Consider the following 15,455-nt stretch of genomic DNA (forward strand, 5'->3'; position numbering starts at 1 on the left):
CCTTCATCCCTAGCCGAAGATAGCAACATCGTTATCCGTAAAAACTAATTATTAGGTATTTATAACTGGTACATAATGTATTAATAAAATATTCTTCTGAACTTACGTGTTTTTTTTTCGTATAAAAAAGCCTTACTCCAGCTAAATTAAACGTACAACAGTGAGATTTTTTTTGCATTGAAGGTGATTATTCTACTGGAAACTTACTATTTACATTTTCTTCAAAGCTTAGTATTATAAGGCTCACGTTAACGGACAATATAAACGTCAGAGTGCTTAGTGCGAGTTTTCGTGAATTTTTTTACGGACTCACATGAGAGCGCGTATACTAAGATTTGTATGGAACAAAAACAGCTCCACCTAGTGTCAAAAATTGGAACCTGTTTTTGTTCCATACAAACAGTGTTGCCAACAGTTGTAGAAGCTTACCACCAGAGTCAACTTTTAAAACCACCAGAAAACCACTAACAAAAATTTATCCCACACTTAAAATCACCAAATTCACCACTAAAAAAATATTGTTTATATTTTATTGTAACCTAAAACAATTTAATCATCCAAAGATGTAACTCGGCAACGATAGAAAATTAAAACAGACAAAGCATTACATCTGTTTAGCAATTCATCCGACCCGATCCGAATCCTTCACAAATTATAATCGGCGTAGTAGTTTCACAAATTGTTTAGTTACGCATTTGACCAATGAATGAGTACTTAATATAATTATATAGTAGTCGTTCACCTTTTTGTTTTGTAGATGCTTTTTTGACATTCCGTGAGACTTCAAATCTCCATAGTAACTCCTTAAAGTTGTACCACAAAACTTACATTTCGCTACTTGACCCGCAGTACTTTCAACATTTCGCCACTAAATAGGGGACTTAAACCACCAGTATTAGTGGAAAATCCACTAAGTTGGCAACACTGCATACAAATCTTAGTATACGCGCTCTCATGTGAGTCCGTAAAAAAATTCACGAAAACTCGCACTAAGCACTCTGTTTTTTAAACAACTGCTCACAGTGAATTTTCACAATCAATTTTCGAAGTAAACGATTGTTTTAAGAAAAACGGACGTTCATATTGTCGGTGACTTGGGCCTAAGTAATGTCATATTCTATTCTGTTGTTTGTAAGTTTGCTTATAAATTATTTCCGACGACTTGTGAATACAGATTTTTCATATTTTCTGACCGATTCTATATTTTCCATTCTCTAGATATTAATTATTAATTCTGAGATATTTACGTAAATATAATGATACTGCGATTGTAATTGCAAATGAACATGTATTCAAAGCCAGATAGACTGCTATCTAATACTGATAGTGGTGACCGAACATTGAGCAAATTATCGACATATCGACACATTACCAGAATGGCACAATCCTTCCTCTAAACATTAGAAATAGTACATTAATATAAGCATTTATAGTTCGGCCATTCAGAGAATGCGTTCCTGACACGTCGCGATTGAACTGACGACGTAACTACATTCATTGATTATTGATATAATAATGTTGTTTTAATGCTCCTCAATTGTTAAAACGGTAAACAACCAGCAAAAATATTTTTATCGTAACTGCAACGCCATTGCAAAGTTACGTCGTCAGTTCAATCGCGACGTGTCAGGAACGCATTCTCTGAATGGCCGAACTATAATAATTATATAACATTACATAGGTAAGTAATTGTACTTGGTTTGCTAAATTCATGAATTTAAACTTAATAAATGTGGTCCTTTGTAATTATTATGGGTATGCTGTAACGTTTTTCTGTTGGGGCTAATATGAGGCCGTACATTAAATAATTATAATTACCTACTTTAGATTATGTATAGAATAATAAATTAAAGTATTTCAATAATATATTTATAGGTATATGTATTTTAGGTATCGACGGGTTAATGAAAGTTTGAAATAATATTGACTTATCATATGTTTACGTGAAATTACAATTAACAGCCTCACGCAATACATTCGAGAGCAACAAAAGCACAGTACCTATTAGGTACAATTACTCGCCGGTTACTGTAAGCAGAAACACACATTGTACAACAGGTACGTAAATGGGTGTTTTTCAGAAAACTTGACCCTAGCAAAATGGGCCTGTCCCACACATTCAAACATTTTTATTTTGATTTTTTTATATGGCACGTGTGAAAGTGAGTCTTTGATTAATTTAGGTATATATTTTAATGTACAATTAAATCGATATGTAGCATAAAAAGTGGATAGTTATTTTTATATTTAAAATAAACCTGAAGAGGACGTATAAATATCGTGTGTCCCATGGCGCTCTTGGAGATTTCAAATACATCTAACTTCTAAAATATTCGTTTTTAGGTATGTTTAAGTTTTTGAACTTAGTCTCTGTATTTCTAAAAACGTATTTTTAATTTTTATGCCATAAATTTATTGTTATTTTAAGAAATATCATTATTTTAATGTTGTCCTACGAAAATCATTGTTCCGGAAAATCCGGTTTCGTCACGGTGAATTTGATATCGTACTGAAGACAAAATCTACTAATTTATGTTTTTTCTACCTTCTTGGCAACTTTATGATCGTATTAGGATTCCGCCATTGCCGTTTTAAAGTCAGTTAAGGCGAAAACTGTGACGACAATGTTGGTGTCATCGGCGCGCAAAATTTTTGGTCCGGATAGTGGCAGTATTTAAAAGGTTAATAAATTGTTTTTTTAACTCTAAAACACTGTATATAACATAAACAACTCATCATTATTAGATTAGTAAGGCTAAAAACAAGGTAGTTTAAATAAATATTAGTTATTTTCAATTTTAAAAGTCTCGTGAGATGAAAACGTCACCTCCTGTGCGTCACGTTACATACTACCGGAACAAAATCGTAACGATCTTGAATTGTAAAGCTTAGTGTACAATTAAATAATTTATGGGAGCGTCCTGTCCGCGCGTGTGGTAGGTATCAAACGAAAAGGCTTACATTTAATCGGTTTTGTTTATATATGCGTGTGTAAAGGTTTATATCTAAAAAATTTGTGAGTTAATACTTTATTCTTTGTAATTGTGTTTTGAAAACGGCAGTGTGGACATTGCTCAAATTATTCTTATCCATCACGAAATTTTCATAATAGTCACTGTCCCATATTCTGGATGTTACAAAAATGGTTTTAAAATATATATTTTTCATTTTATAGCGTTTATTTTGGCATCATAGTATTTTGTTAGTATCTAAAATTTCTCACTAGTCTTGATTTTGGAAATTGTAGCGGATATCATTAGTAATAACAACTTTTCTAGTGAGATGTGTCCAAGAAGTGACGAAAGTGAAATTATTTAGCTGATTATTTAATAATCTTATAGAATTATGCTATCATTTTGTTTGTTTTTAAAAGATTTTAAGTATATCTTTATGCTACCATAAGTTGATTTCGTTTTAATACTTGTTTGTTTTATTTTTAATTAATTATATTTTGTGACGTTCAGGAATACTATGCATCATATGCTGACAGAAATACTTTAATATTTCTTAAAATCATCTTATAATTTTAATTTAAAATGCAGATTTAGCTAGTTAACAATATATTCTTTAATATTAGAGTAAATATAATAGAATTCACGAAATAAAAAAAAAATATTTCCTGTGCGTCACAGGTTATTCTTTTCTGAAAAACACCCAAATCGCAATAATGCAGGTACTTACGTAATATCAATTATTATTGTGTATGTTCCTACTAGATAAGTGACCAAAGTAACAGTAAGGCCGTTTACACATTACACAATTAGAAATGACACATCGAGACCAACTTGTACGCGTTTACCTGAAAAGACGCGAAATATGTAAACGCCCTTAGGGTCATCATCCGATGGATACAGCAATGGACATAAATACGAATTTAATTAAATGCAACTGTTAAAATATTCAAATAGGAACTTATAAAATCTTCAACTTAAGAATAAAGCTTTTATCTCACAAAATAATAATATAGTTTCCTTTTTCTCTTACCCAATGTAATTTGCTGTAAGAAAAAGCCAGAATTATCAAAATTGTGTTGCTGTAAATTGTACAAAATAAAAATATAGTTATAAAACTTATTTTTTGTAAAGACAGGTATTTTTATACAAAAGCTAAATTATCATTGGACGTGATAAAAATGGATAGTACATAGATGGCCTGCTTAGGCCGCCTGTAAAACTTTGGTTTAGCTTTGGTTTCCTAGGAAAGCGGTGCCGTCATATAGCGGCCGTAATACAGCGGTGAATGACGTCACTAGAACGTTGTCAATGTAAACGAAATGGGGCGGTTTCCTAGAGAGCGGTAACGTACACCGTAACTTCAAAAAGCGGTGCCGCCATTTGCATGACGGCCGTCTTGACTGTGTCAGATGGTTTGGTGAACGTTTTATTGAAAGCGGTGAAGCTTTTTTAATCCGTATTTATGTTTGTTTTTTCGGAACAACGTAAAAAATTAGTTCCAACTCTTGGAGCAGCGAGGACGACGAAATTTTAATAGATTTCGTTCGTAACCACGAAGCAATAAATAATATAAAAAGTAAAGATTATAGAAAAAGTCAACTAAAACAAAATCGGTGTCGTGAAATTTGAGAAATATTAAATAAATCAGGTTAGTAAGTATAATACAACTAAAAAAAAGTTTATGACGGTGTGTTAAAACGGCCGTGGAACTTTCCACATGTCATCACCGTAAAGACGACCGTCTATTTGCGTCTGTAATATTACGGCCGCTATATGACGGCACCGCTTTCCTAGGAAACCCAAGCTTTTCCTAGGAAAGCGGTACCGTCATATAGCGGCCGTAATACAGCGGTGAATGACGTCACCAGAACGTTGTCTATGTAAACGAAATGGGGCGGTTTCCTAGAGAGCGGTAACTGACGCCGTAACTTCAAAAAGCGGTGCCGCCATTTGCATGACGGCCGTCTTGACGGTGTCAGATAGTTTGGTGAACGTTTTATTGAAAGCGGTGAAGCTTTTTTAATACGTATTTGTGTTTTTTTTTTTTCGGAACAACGTCAAACATTAGTTACAACTCTTGGAGCAGCGAGGACGACGAAATTTCCTCGTTATTTCGTTCGTAACCACGAAGCAACATATAATATAAAAAGTAAAGATTACAGAAAAGTCAACTAAAACAGAATTGGTGTCGTGAAATTTGAGAAATATTAAATAAAACAGGTTAGTAAGTATGATACAACTAACAAAAAGTTTATGACGGTGTGTTAAAACGGCCGTGGAACTTTCCACATGTCGTCACCGTAAAGACGACCGTCTACTTGCGTCCGTAATATGACGGTCGCTATATGACGGCACCGCTTTCCTAGGAAACCCAAGCTTAAGAGACGAGGCAACATAACCGTACACCGATCATGGAAAATACTTTTTTTATAAAAATTAACTGGGATGCTCACATGTTTTTCTTAGCACAAAATAAATTAATAATGCAACAAAAAACCATATAAACTTTTAGGTTTTCCTACCTAATACCTATTGCGAAATGCCTAAGACATTTTAATGAATCCTATAAGATAACAATATCGAACGCGCTGCAAACCGAAGTTCAAATAATGTTAGACATTACATACATAATTATTATAGAATACTTGCCGGTTCCCACATTGTTCTGAGAGCCTTTGCGGAGGTTTTTGATTCTGTGAAGAGACTCGTTGATTTAGTTGTTAATTCCTCGTCGTAATGATATTCTACCGTTCCATTGATAATCCCGTCGCTGCAAATAATTTACTTTTACCAGACAAGGCGACATATTGCGGTTATTACTGGTGATAAAACAAATAAACAAGTGTATTAGGTATTAGAAATTTAGGAACATATATAATGTGTCGCAATACTGTTATCGTGAATAATAATTAGGTAAGTTTGTAGGAAGGCTATAAAATTTCGTACAACATTACAAACGAATCCTATAAAGAAATTGCAAACATTTGGCAGTGGATCGGCTACTTAAAAATTTTACGTTGTTATTAAATGAATTGGCAGGTTAAATTGCATACACTAAATACTGGATGAATAGAAATAAGTTCTGCTAGAAAAGAATACCCTTGTTAAAAATAAGAAATAATAATACTAGTAATTAATGCTCAATCCTTCTCCATGTGAGAGGAGGCCTGTGCCCAGCAGTGGGACGATAAAAAGGCTGTAACAGTAAAAATAAGAAATAATGAATATAATATTTTAAAATGCAAAACATATGTTGAGAAATAATAAATGAACAAAAAATAAATAATGAAAATTATGAATAGTTAAAACTGGAAATATGTTTTACAAGAATCTACGAAACGAGTAAAAATTATACAGTTCTTTTACAGGTAGGTAAGTCTGCACACAAGCTAACATGATCAGCCGGTCATGTAAAACGTACTACATACAACAGTTTTATTGAATGTCTTAATAAGTAAACAAATCTTCATTATTTCCAAAAATAACTCAAATTTTACATTTTTAGGATCTTGTTCCGAAAATGCAAAGATTATTCAATAAATAAGAATCAAAACAAAAAATTGATCAATTTGCATTAGTTTTGATCTGAACCGTTCAGTTTAGCTTAGAAAAAAGTTAGCTTTAGGCTACAGAAAATAATACAACAGAATTTTGCCACAAACAGCATGGTTTACTACAAATGGTCTTACTACAAAAAAGTTATACAGATGTTCAAAACGTGTTTAAAACAGTTTGTATGGACAATTTTCTTGTACACGTGTCGAACGGCTGTTAATTTTTTTTGTAGAAAGACTATAATTACATCTTAAATATCCCACTAAAGAATCCAGAAGCTACAAAACAAAGAGAGGAGTTACAAGCAAACATTATATTCTTGTTCACATTCCGAGTTCGGGTTAAACTGTACATTTTAGTAATGAAAATCTACATAGACTAACACATTTATTCCCCGTTCCGTGGCTACTAGGAACGTGATTCCCAAGTGTCCCGTTAAAAGTACATTTCCGCGCCTTGTGGCGTATAGCTTCTGTGGCACACATCAGAAACGGCGGCATGATTCATATTTGATGTCGCATGAGCTGCGATCGGTAGCATGGCTCAGAAATGAACCTTTAGGAGACACATTTGTGTACTGTATTCCCATAATTTATGTTATTGTGGTGTTTACGTGGCACAGGCGTTGATTAGTCGCTTGCGTTCGTCGACAACGCGTTGTTGTAGCTCGTCCTTCCAGCGGTGTGCAGTGCGGTCTATTGTCGACGGCACTTTTAGGCAATTTGAACCGCCAAATTCACATGCGAGCTGAAAATAACGTTTAATATTATTACTTTCCTGGGCGATTGTGATGATGTTACGCTCTTATTTTAGCATAAACTGCTATTTGGACAAAATATTTTAGTCTGTGAAAGTATAAAATGTACCTAAATAGAATGAACATTTTAATATGCAAAACGATGACTCTCCGCAGGACTTCTCAAAAACTCAATAAGTCGTAAATGTAAATAAAAGTTATACAAAACTTATAATAACCATTTGGGAAGTATAGACTTTCAAACAAAAATAAATAATTGTTCAAATCGGTGTACAAAAGATGGAGAAATGTGCGAACCAAGATAAAAAAAACAACCTTCCGTATTTGGGCCAAGCCACTGCTATTGTAATGTGAGCAAAACTATTGATATTATGACAAAATATTGATTTATATACAAATTAAATGAAACAGGACTTTATTGGCTTCTATGCGATGTCAAAACTTTTTACGACGGAAGAATGGCGTAGAGACTGTAGAGAGACTTGGCATGTTTTTACATTTAATATTTTTGGTGGGATAAACATTTACCCGGTAATGATGCAGCAGTGCCCTATCATTAGGCACTCCCACAGAGCTGGCGCCGGGCGCGAGCTCCCACACGAAGTGGTTGCCGAGCTCGACGGCGTCGCGCGGGCGCAGCGCGTACTTGCTGCGGTTCTTCAGCGCGTGCGGCGTGCTCCAGCGACGCGTCTTGCGCGCTGTTAGGAGAGGCACCTTGGCTTCGGCGTCGTCCTGGAATCGTTGAAACGGATTTAAATACATTACAATACTTGGTAAAGTAAATCTCGTAAGAAGTTGCCATAATGGTGTCCAAGGTCGTTTTGGATACAGCGACTGATCCCATATAAGGAGATCAGCCAGCCTGGCTACGCAGGACAATATTAAAGGTAGTACACGAGCTTTTGCGCAGACACAGATGCACTCACTATACCTTCACCCTCATAGCCCGATGGACATTGCCATCAACCAAAGCGTGAATGCTCGTCTCTCAAATGGAGACTCATAGAGAATCAAAGTGTTAACAAACAATCGCAGAAAGTGTTTATCTGAACAAAATAAGCACCACTTACCTGATGACAATAGTTGCAAGTTAGTAATAAATCTATAATGGTGTACTGCAGCTTTGCAGAGCATGAAGAAATCACAATCTTACCTCCCATCTAAGATAAAAGAAGGCATTCCTAAACAGGAACGCGGAAGGCGCCTTCGACGGCGGGTTGTATGACGCCCTCAGCGCCGTCAGTAACGCCGGCAGCGTCCTCTCTCGTCGCGGCAGTACCAGCTCATCCACGTCTATGACGAGCAGCCAGCCGGCGCGAGACATTGACCTGTATAGGCAGTCGTTGAACGCTGCGAACTGGCCTTCTGTTCTGTAACCGACAAAAATAATAAGTGAGTCACTATAGTTCGGCCATTCAGAGAATGCGTTCCTGACACGTCGCGATTGAACTGACGACGTAACTTTGCAATGGCGTTGCAGTTACGATAAAAATATTTTTGCTGGTTGTTTACCGTTTTAACAATTGAGGAGCATTAAAACAACATTATTATATCAATAATCAATGAATGTAGTTACGTCGTCAGTTCAATCGCGACGTGTCAGGAACGCATTCTCTGAATGGCCGAACTATAATTTATTGTTAACTTCCATTATTTACCTAAATCTAGTAATAATAGGTCTGCTTAATGCCCTCTTCCCAATTTAATTTGGAGTCGTCGCAATATGTTTTCTTCTTCTATTCCTCTCCGACATCCGCCAGACCAACATTCATTTCCTACTTATTCTTGTTCATTTCAAGCAATCCATCCATCTTTTCTTCGGTCTTACTTTCTATTCATCTACCTTCATTCAAACTAAGCAATTTGACATACTCTTTGTTGCATGTTACATCACTCCTCTCTATATGTCCATCACATGACAACCGCTTGCCACTCATCTTTCCACAATATACATAACTAGACAATTAATTTTCAGTCTATCCTTACATTTGAGAAGAAATAGATTCAAGTAAACAGCCTCACCTGATTTCAACTTTAGACAATATAGGAAGTTTCCACGACAGTAATGTAACCAGGCCTTGCTTGCGGTAGTCCTCTAGCAAGCAAGCGACGGGCCTGCTTAACGACTCGTTGTACATGTAGAAGTGACTCGCTCCCAGCAGACGGTTCATCTCGAACCACTCCACCAGCCACTGGTCACGGTCGTATGAGTAATGGAACGGCTTCACGCAGATGTGTAGGGTTTCCTGGAATTGAAAATATTGCACTGTTAAGATTACCTACTTAATTATTGAGTTTTATTTTTTCTACACCAATATAATTAAAAAAAATTGTACGTTTGTTTGTACCCTGAAGGCTCCGAAACTAGTGAACCGATTAGAAAAATTCTTTGACTATTTAAAAGCTGCATTCATCTCGAGTAATATAGATTATATTTCATCCCAACACGGCGTACGTCGTTCCCACGGAACGGGAGTGAAACCGCGGAAAAACGGTTAGTTCTTTCTATATCTCTACGACTCGCTACGTTTTACCCGGGAGTGAGACGAAGCTCCCTTAAGAGAGTTAACTGCAGGGAACAGATACTAAATAAAAGTCATAATTACCTCAATCCCCGGTTTAGCTTCGGTATCGAGCACTACGAGCAGGTTTGTGGGTGGAACATTGGGCCTGTTGCTGGCTACCACCGACACTGAAGCGCCCACAGTCTCCTGAGGCTTCACGCCAGAGTCACGGAGTAGGCACAGCACGTACGTCGCGCTGTATTTTAGATTCCAATTCTCGCGGATCGCCTGTAAATTAAAGATCAAAGATTCGATTACAATGTTGGAAAAAGTCTTATTTTAGGAAGTCCCTTGTCGGCTATTCGCTCCAGAATAAACTTCTCTCGAATACATAATTTAATTGACTATTTTTACAGCCAGCATTTGGTGATTGCAATAGAAGACCTATAGGTATCTAGCTTACGAAATTGTCCTAATTCAAACGAATGAGAGCATCAACATCATGCATACCAAATCATATACACAAAATACATAAAGTATCGATAATGTAAATTCGACTGGATATCGTTTTGTGTATTATTTGTGAACAGATAAATCTCGGTGCTAAGCCGCTCAATGTAACTGTTTGGCCGGCTTCAACGCGCGCTTTCAGTTGTAAGCGTTTGTCGGCTCACTGACTCACTAATACTCGTTCATAATAACCTATAATATGTTATCAAAGTTATAATAAAATCCGGCCTCTTATATGTTACTGGGCAGATAACTTTTAGGTAAAGAAGAAATAAATCAATGGCTTTTAACTTCCATTTTATATCCGCGACGTAAATCGTAACTGTTTTATTTTAGCTGCATATAAAATCATAATTATTGCACTATTGTTTACCTAAATTTTGTACCTATGCAACTATGTAACAATACAGAATAAAATTACGCAATAGCTATTTAAAATCTACGTCTCAGTATACCATGAACTCTAACCGATCTGTGTTGCCTTGATTGCAGACACCGCTTATCTCACTCGGTTATTTCAAGTTGAAGGTACGATTGCCATATGATTGGCCATAAAGACGTAACGTGTTGAAAACACATAAAACTGTGCGCGTATAACAGCTACAGATGTAATAAACGACGACAATGATAAAAACCTTTTTTCAGATGAGCTCGTCAACATTTCGTCCCCTATCTACTTTTTTTTCAATTGTGCACACGTGTGCCTTTCCCAGTAGAAATGGATTCCTGATATTTTATCGGCTGATAGTTTAGTTGGAATCGCTTTCGACTTGATTACAAAATTGTGGACATTTGCCATTCGAAAAAGGAATGCGGAATTGAAATTATAATCGCATGGTTTAATGATTAGCAATGCAAAAATAATTTTATGTCATCCGCTTTGTTGTTCCTTTTTGTTCTAACAATAACAGAAAAATAGAACACATAAATGTGATAAAAAGTGTTTTACGCTGCAGATACTGTAAATAAATTAGTGTAATAAAACGTATCGGGAAAATGTTACAAATACTTATAAATATACTTCAAATATATGTCAGCTTCAAAGTGAGAGCTTTAAACATTTTATTTCCCAATTGTCATCAAGGAAGCTATAAAAAATCTATAAAAATGCTGAAGCTTTTGAAAAACAAGGACATTAACCAAACATGGAACGACCGAAGCATTTTCAGTCTTACATTTCAGTAGATATTTTTATGCAATGGCCGTAAAAAAAGTTCAATTCAAAAATATATAAAGTTCAACTTTTACGATTTGAAATTAATGTCCCTTGTCTCTTATATAGTAGGAAAACTTCCAGTATTTATATTACAAAGTTGAATAATTTGCGGAAATTCTTAAGCCGACATAACACAGTTTCATTTCCTTCAGCGAAACCTTTTGGGTAATCGACTCCCATTTATCCTTTCCACACGGGCAAACCGTCAAAGCATACCTTTTTGAGTTCTTGTCGCAAAACCTTCGCTAAGCCACAACGATTTCCGCTATTCAAGCTTATTCTGTGTAAACTAGGGCATGCAATTCCGGTAAAATAAAATTTACCGGTAAAAATTCGGTAATAAAAATATTTTTACCGGTAAACCGGTAAAACGGTAATTTTTGTATTTTTTTTAAATGTGATATTATAACCATAACGTTGGGTAGTCTAAAAGCAAAAAAAAAAAATAAAAGTACAAGGTTTAAGGTGGTAAATATTTTTTGTGACGTGGCCGTAACAAAAAAACATGTCAGTACCATCCGTACGCGATGTCGCCGACAAAATGCAAGAGAAACGGCTGCGATGGTACGGACATGTAAAAAAGAGACCAACTGAATACATCGCCAATGTTATGTAATCAATCTCGATATACCCGGTCAAAGTGTTGGTTGAATGTCGTAATGAATGACATGAAAATCTACGAACTCGAAGAGGAAGATGTCCAGGGTAGAGCGAAGTGGAAGAAGAAGATACGGAAAGCGGACCCTGTCACAAGACGGGATAAACGCTAAGAATTACAGTGAAAAAAAAAAATATTTCTTTCATTGAAGTGAAAGACCTTTTTTATGGTACATCGTAGGCATTTTATGGACCAGGGTCGCGGTAACTCTTTCGAAAAATCCCGCAGCCCCAGCAGGCATTGGCCTTGCTGGGCCCCGCTGTGTTTGCTGATATCTCCTTGAGGAGTGCGGGTCTGCTGTCTATGCAGACGGAGGAACAATGAGCCACCCGAACTCACCGCCCAAAGACCGACGCCTGCGGTGGCCGGGAGTCGTCTCTCGATACTCGGCGCCCGTGGTGTCTTCATGTTCCACTACAGCGGCTGAGATGAGTGGTGCGAACTCGCAGTCGCTCCGCCGTCTCCTTCTCGAGCATGACTGCTTCGCAGAAGGAGGCGACGGCTTCCCATTCACTCCGGACCATGGCTTGAACCAGGACCGGACGCGAGAGGTTCCGCTGCCTATTGCCTCGACGACGACACGTTACCCTTGGGCGTTACTCTTCCCAGGCAGTGCACACCTGGACTGTGTGCTCCACCTTGTCCTCAGAGCTGTCCGCATGGTGGTGAAGTAAAAGCCCTTGCTCTGTAAGGTCACAGAGTAGGTAAAATAAGCGTAAGCTACATTTTTACCTAATATCAGCTGACAGGAAAATCAGAATAACCGAATGAATAAAATTTGTTTAGATATTATAAATTAAGATGAGAAAGAAGATTTGTTTCTAACCTAGAGATAGTTAAGGAGCCACACAAGTTTACTTTCCTAAAAAACAGCAACTTTAACACTCTTACAATATGTAATGTATGCAATATTACATTATGTTCAGGCTACATAATGAAGATTTGACGTCAAATGAACAATTGCTATATTTTATCAGGAAAAAGTAAAAACCGGTAAATTACCGGTTACATATTATTTTTACCGGTAATTTAAAAATCACGAAAATGGGCGGTTTTACCGGTAAAACCGAAACCGGTAAACCGGTATTGCATGCCCTAGTGTAAACTGAACCCTGGCTTGGTTAATATTAAGTTACTGACGACAGAAATACTTTGGGATTTAAATTTTAACCTCAATTATTTGGGGATATTCGGCAAAAGGTATCTTTTGTTCAGGACAAGTCTAGCTTTTTATACCAGTATCTTTAGCTACATTATATTTTTTGTGTTAGAATATTTTTGTTCGAATACTCTAGGGTACTCCAATTTTCGGATAAGACTAAAAGCGCCTTATCTTTTTTCGTATTTGAATAATAGTTAGATACCTACCTACATACCTATATAGATTTCTACCTACTATCATCGCAGTGATAAATAAAAACGTATAGGCACAATAAAAAATCAAAGCTTTTTCAGTCTGCTAAACTGACCATACACAGAAGCATACCTTGACTTCAGCTCTCAAAATTATGTTAACCAAAGCTTTTTCTTTTCAAACTGCTAGACAGACTGACAGCTGTCATTAAAAAAACAACTGTGACAGTACATACGGGTAGTCAGAAGCTGGTAAGTCTGACAACAGTCGCTCCTTGTAAAACACTGGTAGGTACTCAACTGCATCATCATCCTCCGAGCCTTTTCCCAACTATGTTGGGGTCGGCTTCCAGTCACTCAACTGCATACGGTTAAGAATCCTGGGACAAGGCTAAGCAGAGTAAGACTACTAAAGTGACCGTACATAGAAGCATACCTTGACTTTAGCTTTGAGCGTGAGCGTGCGGTTATCAGGCAGCCACATACGACACATGACGTTGTCAGCACCCCGCGTCTTGGTCGCCGCGATTATCCGCACCGCAGCCACCGTCCGTCGCTCCACGTACGCTGAATACACGTAGAAACGAAACCTGGAAAAAAATAAAAACTAGTTAAAACATGTTGAGGTAAAAAACAGTCAACCCAAAGTCGAATGTTTTTATTTCAAATAGGTGGGCTTTGCAGGCTCTTATGAAACGTCACACCAATATGGTTCCAAAAAGTTGGACTTATAGAGAAGAGCCGACAAGAAACTCCGTTACATACCCTCGGTTGCTGAAAGATCCATTAAAGTTAAAGCTACTTTAAATATTTTGCTGACTCTTTCTTTATCAACTAGAAAAATAAGTCTTAGATTAAATAAAAAGCAATGGATTAAAAAGCTTTAATTTTAATGGCACTTTCTGCAACTGAAGGTTAGTCAACATCTCCGAAAGAATATGACAATGTCTATCATAATGAGATAGATCTATGTAGGTAACATATCCTAGGTGCAAGTACTTAATTATGCATGAAATCTCAATGACGCACTGCGTATTCTATGGGGCTTCTCATCCAATTCTCTCAATCACCTATCGATGTGTAAGTAATAACTCTTCATTATTACGCATCAGCTTAACATTGCCGATTTCACGAGCCAGTAATTTTCGCCTCTCATCTAGGTATTTCAAGAGCTACTCACAACCCTTTGTAAGTTCTAAGGCGAATTTTCAGTTACGTTAATGATGTCCTTCTGACATTGAAAGAAAATCTATACGATCAATGAATATAATATTCATGCACGATTAGCTCTTTTGAAACACGACAAATAGGGTATGTATTCATATTTTACATACATATTATATGCGTATATTCAAAAAAAATAGTTTGCCAGTGAGTCGGAACATTGAACAAAATACTAGTTACTGAAATAACGGTTGTTAAAATCCTGCCCAAATAAGTCATAAGTCATAAGTGGTTATGATTTACTTAGAAACATTAATTACCAAACAAAAAGTCACGCAGACTCCACCCCAAGATTAGCAAACACAGAGTGAGATGCGTCTGGGAAGCGACAGACCGATTAATATTCAGCATAATGTTTCAAAACAATGCTTGCAAAACGTACACAATAGTACGCTAAGCCCCTGCCAACATTTTCACGGGAAGGCATCTCTCCAAAATGTAAGGATGTCGCTACATTATTAGGAGAAACATGCAGATTTTATATTTATTTATTTTTATGAACACTAGTTTAACTAGTGCATATATGCACCTATTAGTCAAAAATATTTAGTAGTACTACCTAGTAGTTTTTCACAATATACGGGTACCTACCTACATTGGCAAAATATCACAGCGAAAAAATAATAAAAAAATGAGGTGTAGAAATAAGTACGATTTTAAATGAAATACTGCACAATAGCCGGCACAGTTCACAAACGAAACCATCAAAGTGAAACAAAGGTGG

General features: G+C 36.5%; 1 protein-coding gene across 1 annotated transcript in view; it reads right to left on the reverse strand.

Annotated features, from left to right (window-relative positions):
- Window positions 1-6,165: 6,165 nt before the first annotated feature.
- Window positions 6,166-15,455, reverse strand: part of LOC124633277 — a 60,780-nt gene continuing 51,490 nt past the window's right edge. Inside the window, exons 3-8 of the mRNA XM_047168453.1 lie at window positions 13,944-14,097; window positions 9,873-10,058; window positions 9,289-9,512; window positions 8,420-8,636; window positions 7,795-7,998; window positions 6,166-7,256 (exon numbers count right to left, since the gene is read on the reverse strand). Of these exons, the coding sequence (XP_047024409.1) occupies window positions 7,119-7,256; window positions 7,795-7,998; window positions 8,420-8,636; window positions 9,289-9,512; window positions 9,873-10,058; window positions 13,944-14,097 (1,123 nt within the window). The 3' untranslated portion in view covers window positions 6,166-7,118. The remainder of the gene's footprint in view (window positions 7,257-7,794; window positions 7,999-8,419; window positions 8,637-9,288; window positions 9,513-9,872; window positions 10,059-13,943; window positions 14,098-15,455) is intronic.

This window comes from Helicoverpa zea, chromosome 9, assembly GCF_022581195.2.
Source record: "Helicoverpa zea isolate HzStark_Cry1AcR chromosome 9, ilHelZeax1.1, whole genome shotgun sequence".
Classification (NCBI taxonomy): domain Eukaryota; kingdom Metazoa; phylum Arthropoda; class Insecta; order Lepidoptera; family Noctuidae; genus Helicoverpa; species Helicoverpa zea.